This window comes from Hipposideros armiger, unplaced genomic scaffold (assembly GCF_001890085.2).
Source record: "Hipposideros armiger isolate ML-2016 unplaced genomic scaffold, ASM189008v1 scaffold_75, whole genome shotgun sequence".
Classification (NCBI taxonomy): domain Eukaryota; kingdom Metazoa; phylum Chordata; class Mammalia; order Chiroptera; family Hipposideridae; genus Hipposideros; species Hipposideros armiger.
In genome coordinates, this window is record NW_017731425.1 from 370,694 (window position 1) to 393,602 (window position 22,909).

Here is a 22,909-nt window from a genome sequence, read left to right on the forward strand (position 1 = left end):
AACTTGTCTGTTCCCCTTCCCCCAATTCCCCAGCACTGTTCCCATCCCCCCAATTCCCCAATAAAAATCTTTAAAAAAAAAAAAAAGATACTTCTCTAGATCTGGTTAATATACTCCATTATTTCTAAAGTGTGTGTACACAAATATATACAGTGATATTTTTAGTTATGTCTGTGTTTTACATTTTTTAAATCATTTACTGTATATGAAAGTCTTTCAAAGATACCTTAAAAAATTCCATTTAATGCTGGTTAGAACTTTTTTGAAACTGTAAAAGTGTCAATTATTGTTATATTCAAATTATCCTCTTAATGGTCCCTTCCTTTTTTCTTTTTCTTTAGATTTTTTTGTTAAGATAAAATTTACATAACATAGTTTCACCATTTTTAGTGAATTCAGTGGTTTTTAGTACATTCACAATGTTATGCAACCATCATCATTATCTAATTCCAGAACATTTTTATCACCCCAAAAAGAAACACCATAAACATTAACATTTACTCCCTACAACCCTCTCCCCCTGGTAACCACTATTGAGTTGTCGGAAAAGTCATGAGGTATTTTTTCTATGTTTTTTGTTACAAAAATGTGTCATGACTTTTCTGACAACCCAATAATTTACTTTCTGTCTCTACGGATTTGTCTATTGTGAACACGTCACATAAATGAAATCATACAATATGTGGTCTTTTGTAACTGATTTCTTACATTTAGCATAAAGTTTTCAAGGTTCATCCATGGTGTTGCATGAATCATTTCATACTTTTTTTGTTGAATAACATTCCACTGTATGGCTATACCATATTATGTTTATCTGTTCATTAGTTGATGGACATTTTGGGTTGTTTGCACTTTTGGGCTATTATGAATAATGGTGCTATGTACAATAAGAGTACAACTTCTGGGTCATTTGGTAATTCTGCATTTAACCTTCTGAGGAATCGCCAAACTATCCCACAAGTGGCTGCACCATTTTACATTCCCATCAGGAGTGTATGCATGTTCCAATTTCTCCACATCCTCTCCAACATTTGTTATTTTCTTTTTTTTTTTAATTTTAATTTTTTGGGGCCGGCCGAGTGGTGTGTTGGTTAAGAGTTGGCTTGGGACGCCAGCTCTGAGCAGCAGGGCCCAGGTTCGGATCCCACATTAGGGCCAGTAACACTACACCCTCTACAGCTAAGATGGTGAACAACAGCTCGACCTGGGGCTGGGCTGCCATGAGTCGCCAGCGACGGCGTAGGCTGCAGTGAAGCTGCAGTGGGCTGCCATAAGCTACCGTGAGTGGCTGACAGCAGGCGTGAGCTGCCAAGAGCCGCCATGAGTGGCCGTCCAGTGGCCGGCAACCAATCTGCCTCACCCGGGAAGAGCTCAATGATAATACCAACATGGGCCAGTGAAGTGACGTCCTCCACAACTAGACTGAAGAACAAAAGAATAGCAACATGTCTGTTCCCCTCCCCCAATTTCCCAATAAAATCTTTTAAAAAAATTTTTTTTTCATTTTTATTATAGCCATCCTAGTGGTTTTGATTGAGGCGGTATCTCATTATAGTTTTGATTTACATTTCCCTAATGACTAATGATGTTGAGCATCTTTTCATGTGTTTATTGGCCATTTGTATATCATCTTTGGTAAAAATGTCTATTCAAACCATTTGCTCATTTTTTAATTGGGCCGTTTGCCTTCCTTCTTTTTTAGGTGAATCAATCATTTACTACATTTGAATGTCTTTCAAAGATACTTTGAAAAATTCTAGTTAATGTTGGTTAGAACTTTTCCTATTATATTTTTTATAGAGAAATACAGCTATATCTGTGTAATACAGTTTATGTTGTCATTCTTAATTTAAAGCTTGGGGTTCTTTTTATTATTCTATTATGAAAATTTTCAAACATACAAGAGTTGAAAAAAATCACAAAGCAAACACCCACATACCCACCACCAAAATCCTATACTGAATGACATTTGCTTTATCATTTACCTATGGCCACCTACCCATCCCTTTACTTATCAATCAGTCCATCCTACTTTTTCTATATAAAAATAAGTTGTAGACATCTATACTCTTTCCTGTTATGTTTGCTACTTCTAATCTTTTGTGGGCTTGAAAACCAGGTAACTGAACTGGTTATAAAGTTCATCTAAAGTAAGAGGATCTTATGATATTAATTAAACTTTGTAGTGATCATTTCTTTTCATACACTAAACTCTTATTTTCCTAATCAGATTATGAATTATTGAGTGAGGAAAGCATGTCTAAAATTTCATTCAACAAACATCTGAAAGACTGCATGCCAGGAGCCATGCCAGAGAACTTGGAAATATAAAGGCAAAAGATACATTCCTTGCCCACGAAGTGTCTAAAGTCTGGTGGCAGGCGTGCAAGCAAACATCTACCACAATGTGATACATGCTAACATATGCACATGTTGAGGGTGGTCGAACCAGAAAGGCTTTCCAGAGGCATGAAAGCCTGAAACTAGCACTGAAGGATGAAGAGTGGCTTGGGGATAGGGGAAAGTAGGGTCTTTCCCTGGTAGGAAAGAGCAGCCTGTGCAAAGACAAGGAGGTAAGAGAGACTGCGTCATGTCTGAGGAACAATGAATGGTTCCCAAGGCTAGGACATGGTGGGAGAGATATATGGGAGAAGTGACAAAATAAGCTCCAGAATCAACTGCCACCCCCGATTTCTCCACTCAGGTGTCCAACAGGCATCTCACAAACAGCTTGTTAATTCCCCCAACAGTCTCCTCCCCATCTCCCCCATCTCATAAATGATACCACATCTATCTACCCAGCTGCTCAATTCTTTTTCCTTCACTCCTCACATCCAATCTATTAGTGAATTTTGTGGACTCTAACCCAAAATGTATCTCAAAGCTGCCCACATCTCTCCATTGTTACAGCTCCTGCTCTAGTCCATGCCACTTCTTTTAATTCCCTAACTCATCTCTCTGCTTCTGCTCTAGCCCCTACAAACAACTCTCTACACCAGAGCCAGAGGAACTATAGCAAATACTGTGGATACCTATCCAATATCCTTTCTTCCTAAGAAACGGAAAGCTGTCTATTCTGGGAGGCAAGAGACCCAACCAAAAGACTAAACCTCCCAGTGTCTGAGCAGCTAGCTGCATGTGACTAAATTCTGGCCAGTAAGATGTAAATGAAAGTGTTGTATCCTTAAAGGAAGCTGACTTGGCTGGAGGATGTATCCCTCTTGTCTTTCTTCCCTTCCTAACTCCCTCTGCCTGGAAATGGATGTGGTAACAGCAGCTCTAGCTGTATCAGGGAAGCCCAGTCCTGAGGATGGCCCAACAGGAAGACAGAGGAAGCCTTAAATCACCAATAACTGTGACGGACGTACCAGCCATGAATTGCTTACCTATGCACTTCTTTTATAGGAGAGAAAAAGGTTGACCTTTGAGCATCAACTTGCCACTGTTACTTTGGGTTTTTTGTTCAACAAAATCCAACTAAATGAATAAGTGATCTTTAAAACACATAATTCATGTATCACACCTCCACTTAAAATCCTTCAATGGATTTCAACTGTCTTTAGAATAAATGGCCCTCAACTCCCGGTATGAATTGGCGGGAACTTGACTACCTACCACTGACATTCTCCCTGTGCTCCAGTCATGCTGGCCTCTTGCGATTGTTTCCTCTGCCTGGAACACTCATTGCCTCAGCCTCCATATGCTGGCTAAGTTTCACTTTTCTGGCACCTTCTCAGAGAAACCTCCCCTGCCCATCTTTGTAAAGAAAAGTCTCCTGTAATAACAGGAGATAGAATAGTCCATCTCAATGTCCTGTTTCCCTCAGAATTTTTAATTTATCTCATTTGTTTACGAAGGAAGCCCTCCTCAGTGAGGCCTTCTCAGTACCCAATTAATTTCCTTTGAAGGACTCATCATAATCTGTAATTACCACATTTATGGAATGAATGCCTAGTTGTGGCTGACTCCCCACTAGGTTATAAGCTCCTTACTGGGAGAGATTTGGTCTGCATTGTTCACCATGGAGCCCCAGGGAGTGGGGATTCCCCTCTTTAAATTCCCCTCTAGAGGGCCGCTGAGTGGCGCGTTGGTTAAGAGCTGGCTTGGGACGCCAGCTTTTAGCAGCAGGGCCCAGGTTCGGATACCACATGAGGGCCAGTGACACTGCTCTCTACAGCTAAGATGTACAACATCTTAAGATGTAAGGTGAACAACAGCTTGACCTGGAGCTGGGCTAGCTGGGCTGGCATGAATTGCCAGCGACGGCATAGGCTGCAGCCCCTGCAGTAGTGGATTGCCATGGGCTACCGTGTGTGGCTGGCAGCCAGCAATGAACCGCCGGCAGCCGGTGTGAGCTGCCAAGAGCCACCGTGAACAGCCGTCCAGAGGCCAGTGACCGATCTGCATCACCTGGGAAGAGTGCAGTGATAATACCAACATGGGCCAGTGAAGCAACGTCCTCCACAACTAAACTGAAGAACAAAAGGACAGCAACTTGTCTATTCCCCTTCCCCCGATTCCCCAGCGCTGTTCCCCTCCCTCAATTCCCCAATAAAATCTTTAAAATAAATAAATAAATAAATTCCCCTCTAGGATGAAGGCTGTTCACTGATACTGTTCTGGACCAGATTTAAAAAAACAAAACAATCCCAGTAGCTGACACACACAAAAGAGGTGCTTCCATATTATTTGTTAAATAAAGGAATGAATGAGGTTGAATAGGTAAGTAAGCATATGCCAAAATATCATGGTCTTTGTTAAGTCATGCTTAACAGTGAATTTCTAGAAAACGGGAAAAGCAAATTAAAATCACTATAAAATACCAACTTATGCCCACTGGAGTTGCAAAAACTTTAAAAATTTATGACCAAGTGTTGGAAAAAGTGAAAAACTGTAAGAGATTTTATATATTACTACTAGGAGTATATAAACTGGTACAAAGAATTTGAAAACTATAATTTGGCATTATCATTATCTTACAAAGTGGCACCTATGACCCAGCAAATACACTCCTAATTATAGATTAAAAATATAGTATTGAAGGGCCGGTCAAGTGGCTCAGTTGGTTAAGAGCTCACTCAAGAGTTTGAGCTCTGAGCAACAGCGGTTCGAGTCCAGCCTGAGCTGAGCAGCCGCTGAGCTGCCAACAGGTAGCAGGATGGCTCAGCTAAAAAAAAAAAAATATATATATATATAGTATTGAGTAGAAATAGGCTAGCTTAAAAAAAAAAATCACATAGATTTTTATTCCACTTTAATAAAGCTCAAACTAAGCAAAACAAATAACATGCTACTTAGGGTAAAACAATACACACACACAAATTACAAAAATAAAATTCAGATAGTGGTAACCTTTAAGGGCACTGGTTCTCAATAGGGGCAATTTTGCTCCCTCAGGGGACATTTGGTGATGTCTGGAGACATTTCTGGTTCTCATGACTTGCAAAGTAAGAGGGTAGAAGGTGCTACTGGTATTTAGCTGGTAGAAGCCAGGAGTGCTGCTAAACATCCCACAATGCACAAAACAGCCCCCCATAACATTATTGTCATTTGGGGCCAGGTAATTCTTTATTGGCTGTCCTATACATTGAAGCATGTTTAGCATCATCCTCAACACAACCCCAGTTGTGACAACCAAAAATGTCCCCAAACATTGGCAAAAGATCCCTGGGGAGGAACTACTGTCCCCATTTGAGAACCACTGCTCTCCAGGGGGATGAGAACAAGGAAGAATGGGTGGATGGCTTAACCAGCATGGGTAATATTTGCAGCTGTTCAGTTGGGATTTTTCCAACCAGAATAGACAGCAAAGGAGGTTCCTTTGCAAAGGACTCTCTTTGTGTTTACCAACACAATCTATTACTGAGACTAACTTTTGTTATGTATTAGTGGGCACTGAAGTCTGCACACTAGACACTACATCTCTGTGTCTGATATTAAATAGACCTCCTTCAGTAGAAGAAAATGAAGATCATCCCCAAACTGGAGAGCTCCAACTATAAAACATTAGCATTTTAGAGGTCCCTACAATATTACAATATAGCCCACCTTGGCAGACAGACAGTAGCCATTGTGAGAATGGCAAGTTTTTGCTTGTTTCTATTTTGTTTTTTATTTCAGGACTTAGACATAATGGTATGGGGAAACGAAACCAAAAAGCATTTTATCAGTCTTACCCTGGTATCTTCACTGATATAACCACACATGACCTTCTCATTCTTGACCCACAGCTCACCAGCTTGTGCCCTGAAAGGAGATACATACCCAAGTTATTACAAGTCTTATATAAACCATGAAGAAACAGAGGTGACTTCAGGGTAGCTCACTCTACTTTCTTACTTACACCCAAATGACCTGGCCAGGTATAGACTTCCATAGACAGCGCCATGAACAGATTATACAACATTCAGTATTCTTAGAGCATATTGATTATGTACAACAGGAGCTCTTTATCTGGGGAGTCCATGCAGCTCTAAGGAAGGGCTTCGGAGAATTTATGAACCTTCTGAAATGATGCAAAGGTTTCTGGGCAGAGAATTATAGCTTTTGTCAAATCTTAAAGAGTCCATGTCACAAAAACAGTTAAGCAGCACCATGAACAATTTTGCTAATACCAGCTTTGATGCAATGAGTTTCAACAGAACAAAATCCATCTTAATATCAGGATTAGAAGACAGGCAGTCAGGAGGCATGAAGGGACAGGGTCCCTATTCAATGGAGGCCATTCTACTGAATAATTTTCGTGGCAAGTTGCTATTGCATTTGGGGGTCTTGATGTTTTCGTCTCTGCAACTTTTTCAAGGTGTGAAATGGAAAGTACAAAGAGCATGGCCTTCAGAGCTGACCAATCTGGAGTGAAATCAGTCTAGGCAGGTATCTCAGTTCTGAATGTCGCTTACTAGTTGAATGGCCTTGGGGAAATAACTCAGTGTCCTTAACTAAAAAAATGAGATAATGACACCTACTTTATAGAGTTGTTTTGAGAATTAAACCAGATAATTCAGGGAAGCTGCTCAGGACAGTGCTGGGGGAGGAGACACTACAGATGTAGTGTCTAGCTCACAGGCCATAATCTTTCCGAGCCTCAGCTTTACAAAAAAACCAACCAACCAAACAAACAAACAAAAAACAGTTAAGAGTACTAGTGGCTATTTGTATGAGCAAAAACAATCAATGGGAAAATAGTAACACAAAACGTTATTCCAGAGAAGTGGTAGCTATTGCCCAAGGACCCTATAATCATCTTTCAACCAATCACGCAAGCCCTTCTATTCTACCAACTCCAATACAGTTGCCTGCCCAGCCCTAAACAATCAGTCCTCATAAAATAATGAGGAAAAGATAAAACAAAAGCAAGGAAAATGCTGTGTACCATGAATCACAGCACAGGCTACCTGGGAAACACTGGAGGCTCCTTGTGCCTCACTCTCATCTGTAAAATGAAGGTTGGACCAAGTCTGTTTTTCAAATATGTTTCTCAGGGTCTCAGCTCTGCTTTCACCAAGAGTGCTTCTTATTAATCCTTTGCCCAAGTGTGTCTGTGAGTGGACAACTGCAGTAAGCCTGACTTGAGCAAGGACTTCTGTTTCTTTAACATTATAAGAAAGGACTGAATGTCCCATGATCTATGAGATCTATTAGCCGGAAGTACTCTCCATACAAGCTACTGAACACCAAATTACCCAGACCTCTAAAATGAGCTTGTTGATAATGCACTCACTCAACCGACTTCTATTAGTATGCATAGACAAAGGGTGCTACAAAATTTGGGCGTAGATTTTTGTGCCTCCATTCCCTGTAGAAGTCAAGTCATAATCTTTCTAAGCTTCAGTTTTTTTGAAAAATTCAGTAAATGTGGTTAAGAACCTTGCCCTATCTAACATCTAGACCTCTTGGGAGGACCCAATGAGAGGAGATACTGTAAATGAGAGGACTTGGTACATGGCACAATAGTTATGATTATTCCCATGGTTTTTTATGAGAGAAAGAGAGAAAAAAAACCTTGACCTTTGCTAAGCCTAAATAAACCCTCATTCAAACAGGAACTGAGAATGGCCCTGAGGCAGCATCTCTTCTCTTTTCTACTGATTCAACAGAGAAAGAAATTTCACAAACACATGCAAATGCCAAATCCATATCCCCCAGCACACAACCCAGGAGCATACGTGGCTTCCATACTAAACGCAGAGTGGCATAGTGTCAAGCCCTAGATCAGGATGAAGGGGACCTGAGAGCACTAGTCTTTGGTTAGGATTTTGGGCAGGTCATTTGCCCTCCCTTTTCTATCAAATGAGCTGTTGGGGGTCAGTGATCTCCATTATCCTTTACAGTTAAGTCTCATTATTCTGTGAATAAAAAGTTAAAATAAATGCAAAGTATGGTCACCGTAGTGTCACTGCATTACACATCTTTGAACAACCTACCGTATTTGCCGGCGTATAAGACGACTGGGCGTATAAGACGACCCCCTAACATTTCCACTCAAAATACAGTTTGTTATATACTTGCCGTATAAGACTACCCCCTCTTCCGCACACCTTCCACACACCAAATAAAAGGTAAAACAATATCAGATTTGATTTCAACATTTAAATTTATATTCAAATGCTTATGACATGCAGGAAAACTGTCACAAGGCTGTATGTAATCAAACATATACATAAATCGCGATTCGCGATTTTGCGCTATCATACTGGGTGTATGGTCGGCTGTGTGCGATTTTGCGAGTGTGGTAAAATCGCATAACAGCAAAATCGCATAACAGCCGAGCATACACCCAGCAGCGCTGCTGATGCCTGAACGGTATGTGGAATGAAGTGGGCGGGCATCGGGAGGCCACTATGGCACGGGGAAAGCACTATGGGCAGTCTATCTGAAGTGTACCTGGCGTATAAGACGACCCCCAACTTGGAGGCATATTTTTCAGGGCCAAAAAATCGTCTTATACGCCGGCAAATACGGTAAATGTCCAGTGGTGGCGACCAGTTAAGTAAATTTGTGTATCCAGAGAACAGAATATCATAGAACCATTAAAATAATGTTTACTGGGTCAGCCAAGTGGCTCAGCTGGTTAAGAGCTCACTTGAGAGCACCATCTCTGAGCAGCAGAGTTGCGGTTCGGATCCCACATTGAGGGCCAGTGACACTCGCCCTCTACAGCTAACATGATGAACAACAGCTAGACCTGGAGCTGGGCTGCTATGAGTCGCCAGCGTCGGCATAGGCTGCAGCAGGCTGCCATAAGCTACATGAGTGGCTGGCAGCCAGCGTGAGTGGCCGGCAGTCGGTGTGAGCTGCCGGGAGCTGCTGTGAGCGGCCGACCAATAACCGGCGACCGATTGCCTCACCTGGGAAAAGCACAATGATCATACTAACATGGGCCAGTGAAGTGACGTCCTCCACAACTAGACTGAAGAACAAAAACAGCAATTTGTCTACCTGTCTGTTCCCCTTCCCCAATTCCCCAACACTGTTCCCCTCCCCCCAAATCCCCAATAAAATCTTTTAAAAAAATAATAATGTTTACACAAGATTTTAACTTCCCCAGAAATGTTTATATGCTTTTAAGTGGAAAAAGGATACAAAATAGCATCATCATCTAAATAAAGATACATGTTTGTACATGTATGTATGCAAATAAAATATTGGAAGGTCACACTAAAATTTAATTGTAGTTATTTGTCGGTAGTTGGCTTATATACCATTGTAAATTTTCTTCTTTATAGTCTCTGTAGTATCCAAATTTTCTAGAATAAATACGTATTTTTAAAAATCAGAGTTTTGAGTTTTGTTTTCATCAGTATATAAAACTGTACATACTATATGGTCTCATGCCAAAAGGGGGGGAAAAACCCCAATATTTTCACAGAACTATGTCAAAATGTTAACAGTGGTTGCTTCTGAGTGGTAATATTGTTTTGATTTCTGCTTCTCTATTCTTTTTCAAATTCTCCACAACAAGCAAGCACTGTATATCAAAATACTTAGCATATTGCCTGGTATATAGCATGTGCGGCAAAGTGGTACCTAACAGTATCAATTCTATAACTAGGGAAACATTTTAAGAGAATGACCACCATAGAATCAGAGTTCAAGTCAGGGAAGATCCCAGAAGATCCTCTGAAGTGGGGTGGATCTAGTGGGAAAACCCCTAAACTGGAGGGGCTTTAAGTGTAACTCTCCACACAGCTCTGTCTGCTCCTGGACAGCTGAGAAGTCAGGGCCAGAAATTATTCGGTGTTGTTCCCTCTGGTGTATTAGTCAGAAAACAAAAGATTTTTTAAGTAAAAAAAGAAACCACAATTAGTCAGCAGTCCCAAAAACTATACCAGGGAGAAAAAGATCTCTTCATAACGAAATCAAATAGACTAATTTTCTAAGTTCAATATTTTAAAAAAGCAATTCTAATTGCTAGGAAATAAGATTTAGGTGCAATATTTGTCTTTTAAAATTTTCCTTAATTTTCTTAAAATGCTGTTTTTTTAACATTTTAAAGAATACACTACAAATGTGCTCAGAGAAAAATCAAAATGTTTATCTATTAAGGAAAAATAATGCGGGGTCTCAAGATAATAAAACTCTCATATATCCTTAATTATTGACTAATTTACCAGGTTAAAAAGGCTCAACTACAGAGAAATCCTTTAATAATTTATTATGACTTTATACAAATAATGAATAGACTTTTATTTTCATATGAGCATCATTTTTTCTTTTTCATGCTTCATGTAGGTAGGAGAAGACACTTTTGATTCAGTGTAGGAAGACTATAAAGAAATCTTCTGGAAAAATGGTAGAAGATTTTGTGGTTTACATTTAACAATGGATGAACAAAATATTAGAAAAGATCTTTATGTCTAAAACTGCCTTTATGCCAGTGTTTTAATTTCTGTCTAGCATCATGTACAGGAGGACATTTACACAGAGAAACAAGGAATTTACAAATGAAAGAAATCCGAGGTTTCTAAACCAGAGCCCAGGAAATAACAGTTGCAGGCCAAATCAAGCCCATCTCCTGTTTTTGTATAGCCCACATCTAAAAACAAGTTTTACATTTCAAAATGGCGGAGAAAAGCAAATAATTTACAACACAGACCTGAGACCCATGTGGCCCAAAGTCTAAAATATTTACTATCTGGTCCTTTACAGAGAAAGATTCTAAATCAACAATTTCATTTTGCAGATGAATAGACTCAGAGACTCTCGACCTGACCACATCACCCTGCCAATCATTGGCACTACAGGAGTAGCATATAGGTTTCCTGAATCCTGGCCCACCACCTCCAAGAGACTAGCTTATATCAGAAGGCATGAATCTAGGTCACATTTCTTGTTCTGCTCGAAACTTCGTCACTTCTTGGACTATGCTTTAAGTTGCTAAGATTTTTCAAAAAATTCTGACCCTCCAACTTTTAAAACATCCGTTTTTGGAAAAAGTGAATCCTTCATCCTTTCTTGAATGATCAAGTCGTTCAGACTAATCAAATAACCCTAGTTGCTGGTAAAAGTTCTTTTCAACAGGATTCTGCCTAATAAAAATAGGATGACTGAATTAGAAAACCATCATCTTGCAACAATCATCAATGGACAACTAAGTGAAATGATCATTAGGTGAAAAGTTGATGGGGAGGGCCGACTGAGTGGCGCATTGGTTAAGAGTTGGCTTGGGATGCCAGAGGGCCCCGATTCGGATCCCACATATGAGGGCCAGTGACACTGCCCTCTACAACTAAGATGCTGAACAACAGCTCAACCTGGAGCTGGGCTGCCTTGAGTCTCTGGTGACGGCGTAGGCTGCAAATAGGAGGGGGTTGGGAGCGGATGAAAAAGTGGAAGGCATTAAGAAGTACAAATTGGTTGTTACAAAGTAGTCATAGGGATGTAGGGTATAACATAAGGAATATAGTCAATAATATTGTAATAATTATGTATGGTGTCAGAGTACTAGATTTATCGCGGTGATAGACAGGAGTGGGGTTGGGGCAGGGTAAAAAAGGTGAAGGGATTAAGAAGTACAAATTGGTAGTTACAAAATAGTTATGAGGATATAAAGTAAAGCACAGGGACTATAGTCAATAACATGGCAATAACTATATATAGTGCCAGATGAGTACTAGACTAGTCAGGGGGATCACTTCTTAAATTATATAAATGTCTAACCACTATGCTGTACACCTGAAATTAACATAATACTGAATGTTAACTGTAATGGAAAAATTAAAAATAAAGTGGGGGGATGTGACGAGGAACAAGAATTTTAAATTTCCAGAAATAAAACAAGGAAGTCATGGGGATGTAATATACAGCATAGGGAATATAATCAATACTGTGATAGCACAGTATGGTGTCAGATGGTTGCTGGACTTATCATGGTGATCACTTCTTTAGATACAGAAATGTTGAATAACTACTGTGTACACCTGAAACTAATATAATACTATATGTTAGCTATATTTTAATAAAAAATTTTAAAAATAAAGAAAAATAATGCTGTTTCCAGTTCTAAAACTATGAGTCTACAAAATACCAGGTGGCTTCAGCAACTCTCACTCACCTTAAAATTACTCTAAGTATTTTGGGTTTTCTGGTTTGTTTTAGCTACAACAATCTAACATTTTAAGCTACTGTGCATTTTATTATATGGACATTTATATACCTCAAACGCTGTCTGTAGCCAAGTTACTGCATTAGATCCTACACCCGTTTACTAGCAGGTAAGTCAAGAGTGATGTAATATCTACCTGATGCCAGCAAATTCCACCTTCTGAGTGATATAGGCACACGTGCTGACCTAAGGGAAGAGAGAGAGAGAGATTCTACAACACATCAAGGCTATAAAAGGTCACAAAAAACTGCCCTGGCTTTCTAATGTCTTTTAACAATCTTAAGTTCAATTAACATGGGAGTAATAGATTTATCCCATAGGAATACCTGCTGGGACAGGTAAAACAGTAGGTTCTTAAGAGCTAGGCAAGTATAGACAATACTAAAGACCAGGTGGATAAGTGCTCAGCTTCACCAATATACTTATCTTCCCATATGTTTGCATACATACTCATTTAAATATAGAACATTTATTTCTCATTTTCTCTCTCATTTTAGAAAATGGAACCCTCCTCCCACCATCAAAAATAAGTGAAGATACGTTTTTTTCTGAAAATATACTGTTTGGAAATCCTACCTATAATTTGTTGTTTTATAATACTCAAGAAGTCCAACAAGGAGAATTTTCAGCACCAGCTCACAACTCTGATGAACTCATCATTTTAAGTGGAAAATGTTCATTAAAAGTAAATAAATAAGAAAAATGGGAAGAGGGTACAGCAAAAGCAGTCTAACCTAGAAGAGACAATATCTGAATTCTAGCCCAGTGTCAGTCGCTTACTAGCTTTCCAGTCTTGTCTAATCATTTAACTTCTCAATCTCAGTTTTCATATCTATAAATTAGGGGTAACAAATACCTGTCCAGAAGGAAATGCGAGGGGCAAATGAGATCAAGTGATAATATGAAAACTGAAGTCCCATTCATATATAAAATAATATCATTTCATATTCAAACCAAAAATCACTCACAAAAATCAAGCAAAAAAAAAAAGAACTCAAAAAAACTATAAAAAGAGAATGGAAGGGCCAACTGAGTGGCGCACTGGTTAAGAGCTGGCTTGGGATGCAAGAGGGCCCCGGTTCGGATCCCACATATGAAGGCCAGTGACACTGCCCTCTACAGCAAAGATGCTGAACAACAGCTCAACCTGGAGCTGGGCTGCCATGAGTTGCCAGCAATGGCGTAGGTTGCAGTCCCTGCTGCAGTGGGTTGCCATAAACTACTGTGTGTAGCTGGCAGCCAGCGTGAGCGGCCAGCAGCCGCTGTGAGCGGCCGTCCAGAGGCTGGCGACTGATCTGCCTCACCCGGGAAGAGCACAATGATAATACCAACATGAGCCAGTGAAGCGACGTCCTCCACAAGTAGACTGAAGAACAAAAGGACAGCAACTTGTCTGTTCCCCTTCCCCGATTCCCTAACACTGTTCCCCTCTCCCAATTCCCCAATAAAATCTTTAAAAAAAAAAAAAAAGAGAATGGAAGAAGATACACACAGTGTTTACAATAATTGTCTGTGATGCTAGAATTTGGAATTATTTTAAACTCTTCTCCCTACTAGATCTTCTCATCTTTATGATGAACAGGATTATAAATATAATGGAAAAACAGATTTTTAAAAAATAATCTCTTACCAAACTTTTCTTTAGTCGCCACATATCCCCACGGCCAATATATTGATCCTTAAAGGTTAATTCCACTAGGTCAAGGGTCACATCCTAAAAGGGATAATCAAATATATCTCTCTACATTACTCTGGCACACTTTATAGTCATAGGATAATGCCCACTCATTATGGAGAAAGCTTTTAGCAAAAAAAAAAATCCAAAAAACAAAAAACAAAAATCTCCTGGAAGACCATTCAATAGCAGAATCCAGACAAATACAATTTTATTCTGCCAAAGAAGGCTTTTGAGTACAGATGATCAGTTGTAATAGATGGTACAGCAGCTGTATCTTGGTTAGGTTAAAAAAGTACCACAGGGGCCAGCCGAGTGGCGCGATGGTTAAGAACTGGCTTGGGATGCCAGAGAGCCCCGGTTCGGATCCCACATGAGGGCCAGTGACACTGCCCTCTACAGCTAAGATGCTGAACAACAGCTCAACCTGGAGCTGGGCTGCCGTGAGTCGCCGGCGCTGGTGACAGTGTAGGCTGCAGTCCCTGCTGCAGTGGGTTGCCATGGGCTACCGTATGTAGCCAGAAGCAAGCGTGAGCGGCCAGCAGCCGCAGTGAGCAGCCGTCCAGAAGCCAGCGACTGATCTGCCTCGCCCGGGAAGAGCGCAATGATGGTGCCAACTTGGGCCAGTGAAGCAACGTCCTCCACAACTAGACTGAAGAACAAAAGGACAGCAACTTGTCTGTTCCCCTTCCCCCAATTCCCCAGCACTGTTCCCATCCCCCCGATTCCCTAATAAAAATCTTTAAAAAAAAAAAAAAAGTGCCACAGTACTAATTCTGTGTTTTAGTCTTGATTCTGGCACACGAACATGACATTGAGCTGTGTGCTTTGTTTCCCTTCATAATGTCAATAATATCTTTTAGACAATGATTTTTTTACCTATTATAGCATCATCTAAAAGAAAAATGAGAAAAAAATTTTAGTATTTTAATACTAAATTTTTACACAAATTTTACATTTAGCTCCAAACACATATATTCATATATATATACAAAATCTTTTTAAGACAAACTTTAAAAAAACGGGGGAGGGGGAAGGGTTTTAGATGCAACCTACATACTACCTATAAAATAAATGACCTACACGTGACCACATAATTAATAGTCTAACACTATACTGAAGTAACTCATTATTTCCTTAGAGACCCAATCTTGAGGAATGGTGCCAATCATCTCCAAAAGATAAAGTCCAGAACAAAGTCATACCTTAGGGTCTACTACATTCACATAGACATCTTGATAAGGTCTTAGACGGAACACTTGTGTCACGGTTTGGTCCACACTGATAGTTTCTGAAACAGAAAAGAAATCTGGATCAGATAATACATTCTGCAAAAATGCAGGTAAATATATTCTAATCTATAAATATTCAGACATTCAACAAGCAACACAATTGACCCTTTGCCATGGACAAGGCATGTTCTCTGCCTTCCAGGAGCTTAAAATTTAGAATTCTCTGCTTTTCAGGTGACACAAGCAGGTGAAGTAAGACCTAAGCCCAAACAATTAAAAAAGAAAAGAGAGACAGAAATAGGACACAGAGAGAAGAGAAAATAAAGAATTTATGAAGCTACATAAAAAAAAGTCAAAAAGCTGTGGAAATTCAGAACAGTAAGAGATCCCTTTTTATTTAGAATACAGTGGTGGTGATTAAGAAAGAAAGTAAGAAACTTCTCAATTAGCCCTTAAATCTGGTAACAGGTGGCAGGAGACAGAGGGTAGGGAGGATAAGGACACTCTTAGGATTTGGGTTTTATAGAATGTTTCCTTATCAAGCTGAAATATAAAGAAGTAATTGACATCAAAATCCTTTAGAGCAAATTAGAAGGTTTTTTCCCCCTTTAAGTATTATACTATTTAGGGTATTACCTTATTTGCTATCATTAACATTTTAACTCCTTGATCAACATGGTAAAGTCATTAGCAGAAAAAAGAAAGGATTTGCATCCAGAATAAGTAAGCAGAATCACCACTGGCTCCTACACTCACTGACTTCAGGCAAGTCAGTTCATCTCACTCAAGAGTTGGTGGGAAGATAAAGAGATTACAAACAGCACTCAGGTCAGTGTTCTGCACATGTTGTAGGTAATTATCAACATGTTTCTTTCCCAGCCTCATCCAGAGTAGGCACTTAACAAATATTTTGTGCAAAAACTTAGTATTTAAGAAAGCATGCTTGCCAACATTTTTTTTTCCTTTTGGAGTTAAGTATAAAGCTTCACCTCTTCAGATTAATTTTCCCTCCTGACTCTAAATTAGATAGTTTCTTCAGTACCAGACGCTAACAAATGAGATTCCTTGGCAGTTTTGATATCTGACCCTTTTTTTTTAAGAGGGAGCACAATTTGATAAGGAGAGAAATACTGTGCCCTCATTCCCTGAGATTGTAAAGAGAGGTTTCTTGCAGTTTCTGGAACAGTAAAGAGTAAAAATCTTGAGGAGAGATGGAATTCTTACCTTTCTGTAAATCTTCCTTAAGTGACTTGACCTGCAAGAGCAGAGGGCTGGAAAGAAAAAAAAAGCAACTAAGAGATGGGATGCTGCAAGCAGTAACTAATTAGCTTTCTGCACCACCAACAAATGGCAGAGAGATCACTCTGGACATATTGTTGTAACATGCAGCACAACAATGGAAGAAAGTTCCCTTAGAAACAAAGAAACTCTGCACTTGTGTTCAAGGAAAAGGATAAATGCCACAGATTTTTCACAGAGCTGTCACCTCAGCTTTAAAAACAGAAAGAATGGACCACTTTTTAAAAGATTATTGGTTTATCAAATCCTATAGGGCAGGAGCATTTTTATCCAAAGGCAAAAAGCTGTCTTGCCATTCAAGCCCCTTAGACAAAATATCACTTGGAAACAGCAGGTTGCCCAGTTAATTCCCTTAAACCTAGTCTGACACTAACCTATATTCATCATTGGGGTGAGCAATCTCCACGATGTCTCCAAGCTTGATGTGAGGAAACACTTTGGGATTCATGACCAGCTCATCATCTGAAAGAAATTCAGCAATCTCAAGCAGAAAACACTTGCATGACAGGTTGTAGTGTATGTCCTCACGTTGAGTACTCATAACATCATCAGGTTGGTATTACAGTACAATCCCTTATATTTATCCAAAATTATACAAAAATATTGGCTGATTGTGACTCTCACAATATATCTGTGGATGTAGCAGAAATGAGGAAATAACCTAGAATATAAAGCAACTTGCCGAAGGGCAGACAGCTAGTAACAGCAGAGCCAGGACTGATGACTAGTACAGGGTTCCTTCTACCTAAAGCCCACCACCTTTCATATGTCACAAAAATCAAGCCAAATGAAATAAAAAAATAAAGTCTGGACTTTCAAGGGCAGCACTTGATCAGGAAAAAAACTTCGGATATAAGTTCACATTAGGGTCCGAAGAGACCCTTAAAATGTAGGGAGGACATAATTTCATATGTTTATTTACCCCTGCTCCTCAATGGGGATGGAGAACTCTTTCAAATATAACATACTCAGAACCATACAGATGGAGTGATTTTTTTTCCTGTTTTAATTTGGGGGGAAAAAACATGGTCTTTAATTATGCTAAAACCATGACAAATGAGTATATCGAGATTTCAAATACAAACAACAAAAGTTCAGCCTAGGGGAAAAAAATTATTTGGTATATTACTTCCATTGACAGTTTTTATGCCAAATCCTCTGTGAAGCCTTTCCCTAACTTCCATAGTCTAAATTAAGCTCCGAGCATGTATTCTGTTTCGTGTTATCATTTCCGTTTTTGCACATCTGTCTCATCATGCTGAAAGCCCCTTAGCGACAAGGGACCCTGTCATATTCATAATCTTTATGTTTGGCACAGGTACGCACCTAGTATTTGTTGGATGTGTTTTTCATTCATAGTCTTGGAGACTGGGCACAGCATCTAGCTTCCTTTGTCTTATACACATGAAAAAGCAGAATTGGATACATTGTATATATACTATATACACTATATCTTTGTATCCTTCCCTCTGCCAAGAGTTATTTCTGCTATCTATTCAATTCTGCTCCACAAATGTTTAGGCAGCCTCAACTGCATACCAAGTACAGTGCTAACCACAGATTTACATTTTAGCAGAAAATGTTTTAAATATAACAACGCCTGGTAGGGGCTGGCCGAGTGGCTCAGTTGGTTAAGAGCTGGCTCAAGAGTGCGAGCTCTGAGCAATAGCGGTTTGATGCCCAGCCCGAGCTGAGCTGCCACTGAACTGCCAAAATGTGGCAGGATGGCTCAGCTAAAAAAAAATAACAATGCCTGGTATATCCTTGTCCTGGTCTTTATAATGGCTAATTTATTGAGCTGCACTCATGAGCCTGGTGCTCTGCTAAATGCTTTACATACATCATCTAACTTGATCCACACAACACTGTATGATATAAAACTATTGTTTTCACTTTTAGCCAGACCTTGCTTTTGGAGCAAATGCATATTAAAATACAATTTCAAAAAGACTTGTGTTGTTAATTCCAATTTCTAAAGCAAATAAGGTTGTTAGAACAAAAGGGGAATTGGTTCATTTACAAAATGAAAAAAACTCATGTTACTGTCATCCTATTCTGCAGATTTATAGACTCAATGTGATAAGAGAAACAGAAAAACTATTTTAAAGGGCTTGAATTTGTAGATATGGTAAACTAGGGACTTGCCCAAAGTCACAGGGAAAGTTAGAGGCAGAGCTGATACTCTGGGTTCTGATTTAGTGCAGGATAAGCACACTATGTCCTGCCCCTTTTCAGTATGTCTCGCAGCCACATAAAGGTTTGTGCTTTGATCCTGTCTTATGCACATCTGCTATTTCTCTCTCACTGAATGTAAGTTTCTCTTCTCTGCCAAACCAGTGCAGACTGGAATTTTATGGAAAATATACAGTAAGTATATAATTAAAAAATACAAATGAAGGGTAGTAAATTGGCAATATTCACAATGTTCCTTAAAAGTCAGAGTGCAAATGCTTTTAGAAAGGGCCTGTGCTCTCCAGTCATACTGTCCTCCCGCTACTGTATTATACTTGCTGCTTCACTCAGTTACGTTGCCTCCATTGTCATATGAGCCAGTGTCTAATTTTCAAGGCACTGGACATACCAGAACCTCAGCCAACTTACACAACCCCGAAACACCAGTCAATACTAACCACTGCCCCCAAAGCCCTTCTTGTGGATGACCAGTTTGTAGACTTTTGTTGTTCTCATCTTGTTCTGTTTCCTTCAGCTGTTCCAGGCTTGGGGGAGAGAAGTCATCTTGCGTCCTTGCCACTGAAACACAAATAAAAAGGCTGAAACGTTGGACTTTTCCTTGCAACTGTTTTGCTTTTAGGCTAGTGAAATTCTGGTTTTACTCAGCTAAGAAGGGGCATCAACCCTTAGATGAAATCACTCCTCCTAGTACAAGGAGGGATGGAGAACAAATAGAACCACAGAATCTGGGAACTAAGGGGAATACAGGCCAGGGTGTAGTCCAGCCTCCAAGAAGGCATTCTCTCTATCACACCGCTAAAGGGAAAACTTGTAGTGAACAGGGCACTCATTACTTTGCCTCTGTCTAAACCAATAACGCTCAAATAATAAAGAAATATTAAGAGGTAAGTACACTCATCCTGTAGATGAGGAAAGCGAGGGCCACAGCAAGAAACTTGCCAGAGGTAAGCACACTCACTCTGTAGATGAGGAAAGCGGGAGCCAGAGCAAGAGACTTGCCCAAGGTCACTCAGAGACTGAGAGGCATTCCCCGCCCCGTTCACGTTTCGGCGTCAATATCCTGGGCAAACAGAGTATAAATGGGAGGGCAAGGGTGCATTCCCCGAACCTCCGTCTGTACAAACTCTCAGCGGTTCCTCCCCCCGACTCTCATTCCACAGCTGAGGTCCCTGAGGCTCAGAGAGGTAACGAGTTCTGTCTAAGTAAGGTCACACAGCGGATTGGGAGTGAGGCCAGGACTCGAATCAGAGCCAGGGCCCCCTCCCTCATGTTCCCCAAGCCCGGGCCCCAGCTGGCAGCTCCACTCACCCGCAGCTCCGGAGCCCCTTCCCGCTTCAGGCTGGGGCCCCGAGGGTTGGACCCTCGCTGGGTCTCCGCGCCTCCTCTGGACGCCCCGCCTACACCCCCACAGCCTGTGCAGCTTTCTTGCAGGAGCTCTACGCGCAGACCAGCCCGCCCCAACCAAGAAGCGCTCACCTGAGAACCCGCGCCGCTCCGGTGGCCCCGCCCGGGGCCCCGCCTCTTTCCCGCCCACCCGCCCCGGGCCTCTCTGGCCCGGCCTCCGCCTCCTCTCGGTGTCCGCGCCACTTCCCCATCCGGGTCTTATGCCGGGGGTGGGGCGTCGCGTGCGGCCTCTAACTCTGGCTGCGCCTTGCGTTTCTTGCTTACTGACCAGACGACCGCCCCCACTAGAGAGGAAATTCTTTTCCTCCTAGACTTTCCTAAATAGATTTGAGCCCGAGAGCTTCGTTTCCAACTTAATAATCCCCGAACAAGGCAAACTGGGGCGAGTCTCCCCGGATCTATAAAGAGAATGTTACGGATCTTCGTCTGGCCTTGCAGGGCTACCAAGAGGCACAAAATAGAGTTTCTGGGAGAACTTTTTTTTGCAAAGGGCTGAACACATGCAACTTAGTACGATGGCCCCTGCTGGGAAGTATCCATTTTGGGGGGCTTTTCAAATCCAACCCCCAAATGACGTTCTGTTCCTTTCTGGTTATCAATAATAGCTAATAGCTTTCACAGGCATCCTTGTGTAATCGTCACATCTCTATTAGATGGCACATCTCTATTGTATTTCACACACGGGGAAATGGGCTGGGGAAAGGACAGATCCTGACCCAGTCAGGTCCAACTCGACTCCGAAGTCTAAGCATTTAACCAGCATCCTCATGTCACCCCCCAAGGGTTTAACCTAAGCCCCTATCAGTCAGGGACACTTTTCTCTCAAGGAGAAAATCAGAGCTGTGTGGGCTGTGCCTAAAGCTGGCCAAAGTCTCCTGACAAGTTGCGAGAGCTCTATGTAATTAACCTTTTTTCTGGTATTTTCTGAATATTGAAAGATTAAAAACATCGTATACCACAAAGAGATTTGGGAGTGGGTGAAGGGAATCCCTGGGGCAAGACAGCTTTTTTTAAGCATGGAAGTTTTACTTTAGGATTTGGAAATTAAATATTAAATAATTGTAATTTTTATATTATAGGGAAACATATAATCAAATGAACTGAAACAACTGCAAAATTTTTCAGAGGTAAAATGTTAAATGTAAAAGATTTTATGTTGCCAATTTAGCCACACACCCAGCACACCCAGATCCCCAGGCTGTTTTCCGACCTTAGCAGCAGAGGCTGGTGGGAAGTTCTTCCATCTCAGAGGGAACTAATAGGTTTCTCTCTTCCTGGCCCTCAGGGAAATTTGATTCTTTCTCCTTAGAGATGTCCATAATTGGAATGATATCTTAGAAATGCAAATATTCCACTTTTTAATTTGGCCAAAGTTCTTGCAACACTTTGGCAAATTTTGAGATTTTTAAAATTTATCTAAAGCTGGTCAAGGTTAGGGGAGGCTGGAGCTCCCAGGCAGGGGATCCAACAGCCTTGATTCTACAACCTCTGCGCTACAACCACCTGCAGGATGTGCCAAAAAACTCAGTGAGCAAGATAAATATTTATTTAATGCAGTATTTTAAAATAAAAATTAATACAAACATTCATGATGTACAAAATAATCACATTTTTAAATAAAGACAAGATCTATAATGGTGCTGTGCAGAGTCATGTTACAGCCTGAGGCAGAAGGACAAACCAGTAATGCTGGGTTTCTCAGATTCTCTTCCATAGGCAAACAGTTGCCTGAGAAAGTACTTAAGGACATAGATACTGTAAACGCAGAAATGTTTTAAAGTAAATTTCTAATTAATTCAGCCCAATAGCCTCTGTAGTAGCCTATATGTGAACTGTACATGCATATGTGGGCAATATATGGACTCACAGGCTGTAAACAATAGGGTTGGCATTTGGGTTTGTATATCTCCAGCCCTAACTAAAGCTAAGAAAACCATTATCTCAGCCATAATGGTCCACATGGCTCAAATATATCAGATTTCTGTTTTTAAAAGAAAGCTGTGTGATTTGGGGCAAGTCGATTGCATTCCCTGGACCTCCTCAATTCCCTCTTGGATAAACATTCTCTTCCTTTGTTCAAATGTCTATGGAGTGTCTACTTGTACATGGCACTGCTAGGTGCTGAGCAATGAATGATGAACAAAACACAGGGGTGGGAAAGGACAGATAGTAAAAGAATCAATAAAGAGATGAAACAAGGCCATTTCAGCTAGTGTTAAAGCTAGAAAAAATTAAAACAAGAGGCCTTACAGGACAGGAAGCAGGGGTGTCATTTAGATTTAGTCGTCAGAGGGATTAGGAAAAGCAGGGGAGTGATATGATCTAAAACACTAATTCCACTTATAACAATCTCTTGAGATGCCACAGTGGAAGGCGGGAGGTCTCTGGAGTTGCAGCCGTCCAGACTAGAGAAAGAGCGGACTTGACCCGAGGGTTGGCAGTGGAGACAGACAGCACAAGCAGGGTCAAAGGTGTGTTCCTCTTTAAGAGTTCGGACGGCAG

The 22,909-nt window shown here is 40.7% G+C and overlaps 1 protein-coding gene across 11 annotated transcripts in view; it reads right to left on the reverse strand.

Annotated features, from left to right (window-relative positions):
* Nucleotides 1-20,516, reverse strand: part of DEPDC5 (DEP domain containing 5, GATOR1 subcomplex subunit) — a 123,292-nt gene extending 102,776 nt beyond the window's left edge. For 9 of the 11 annotated variants that reach the window (XR_002124067.1, XR_002124066.1, XM_019643174.1 and 6 more), the window contains exons 1-8: nucleotides 20,312-20,470; nucleotides 19,441-19,561; nucleotides 17,185-17,272; nucleotides 16,736-16,782; nucleotides 15,485-15,570; nucleotides 14,235-14,318; nucleotides 12,741-12,790; nucleotides 6,177-6,246 (exon numbers count right to left, since the gene is read on the reverse strand). Coding sequence is in view for 9 of the 11 variants with exons in the window: in XM_019643174.1 (XP_019498719.1) it covers nucleotides 6,177-6,246; nucleotides 12,741-12,790; nucleotides 14,235-14,318; nucleotides 15,485-15,570; nucleotides 16,736-16,782; nucleotides 17,185-17,272; nucleotides 19,441-19,498 (483 nt within the window). In the remaining 2 variants the exon portion in view is untranslated. The other 2 variants (XM_019643168.1, XM_019643169.1) reach the window with 2 other exon arrangements.
* Between the last annotated feature and the right edge of the window lie 2,393 nt (nucleotides 20,517-22,909).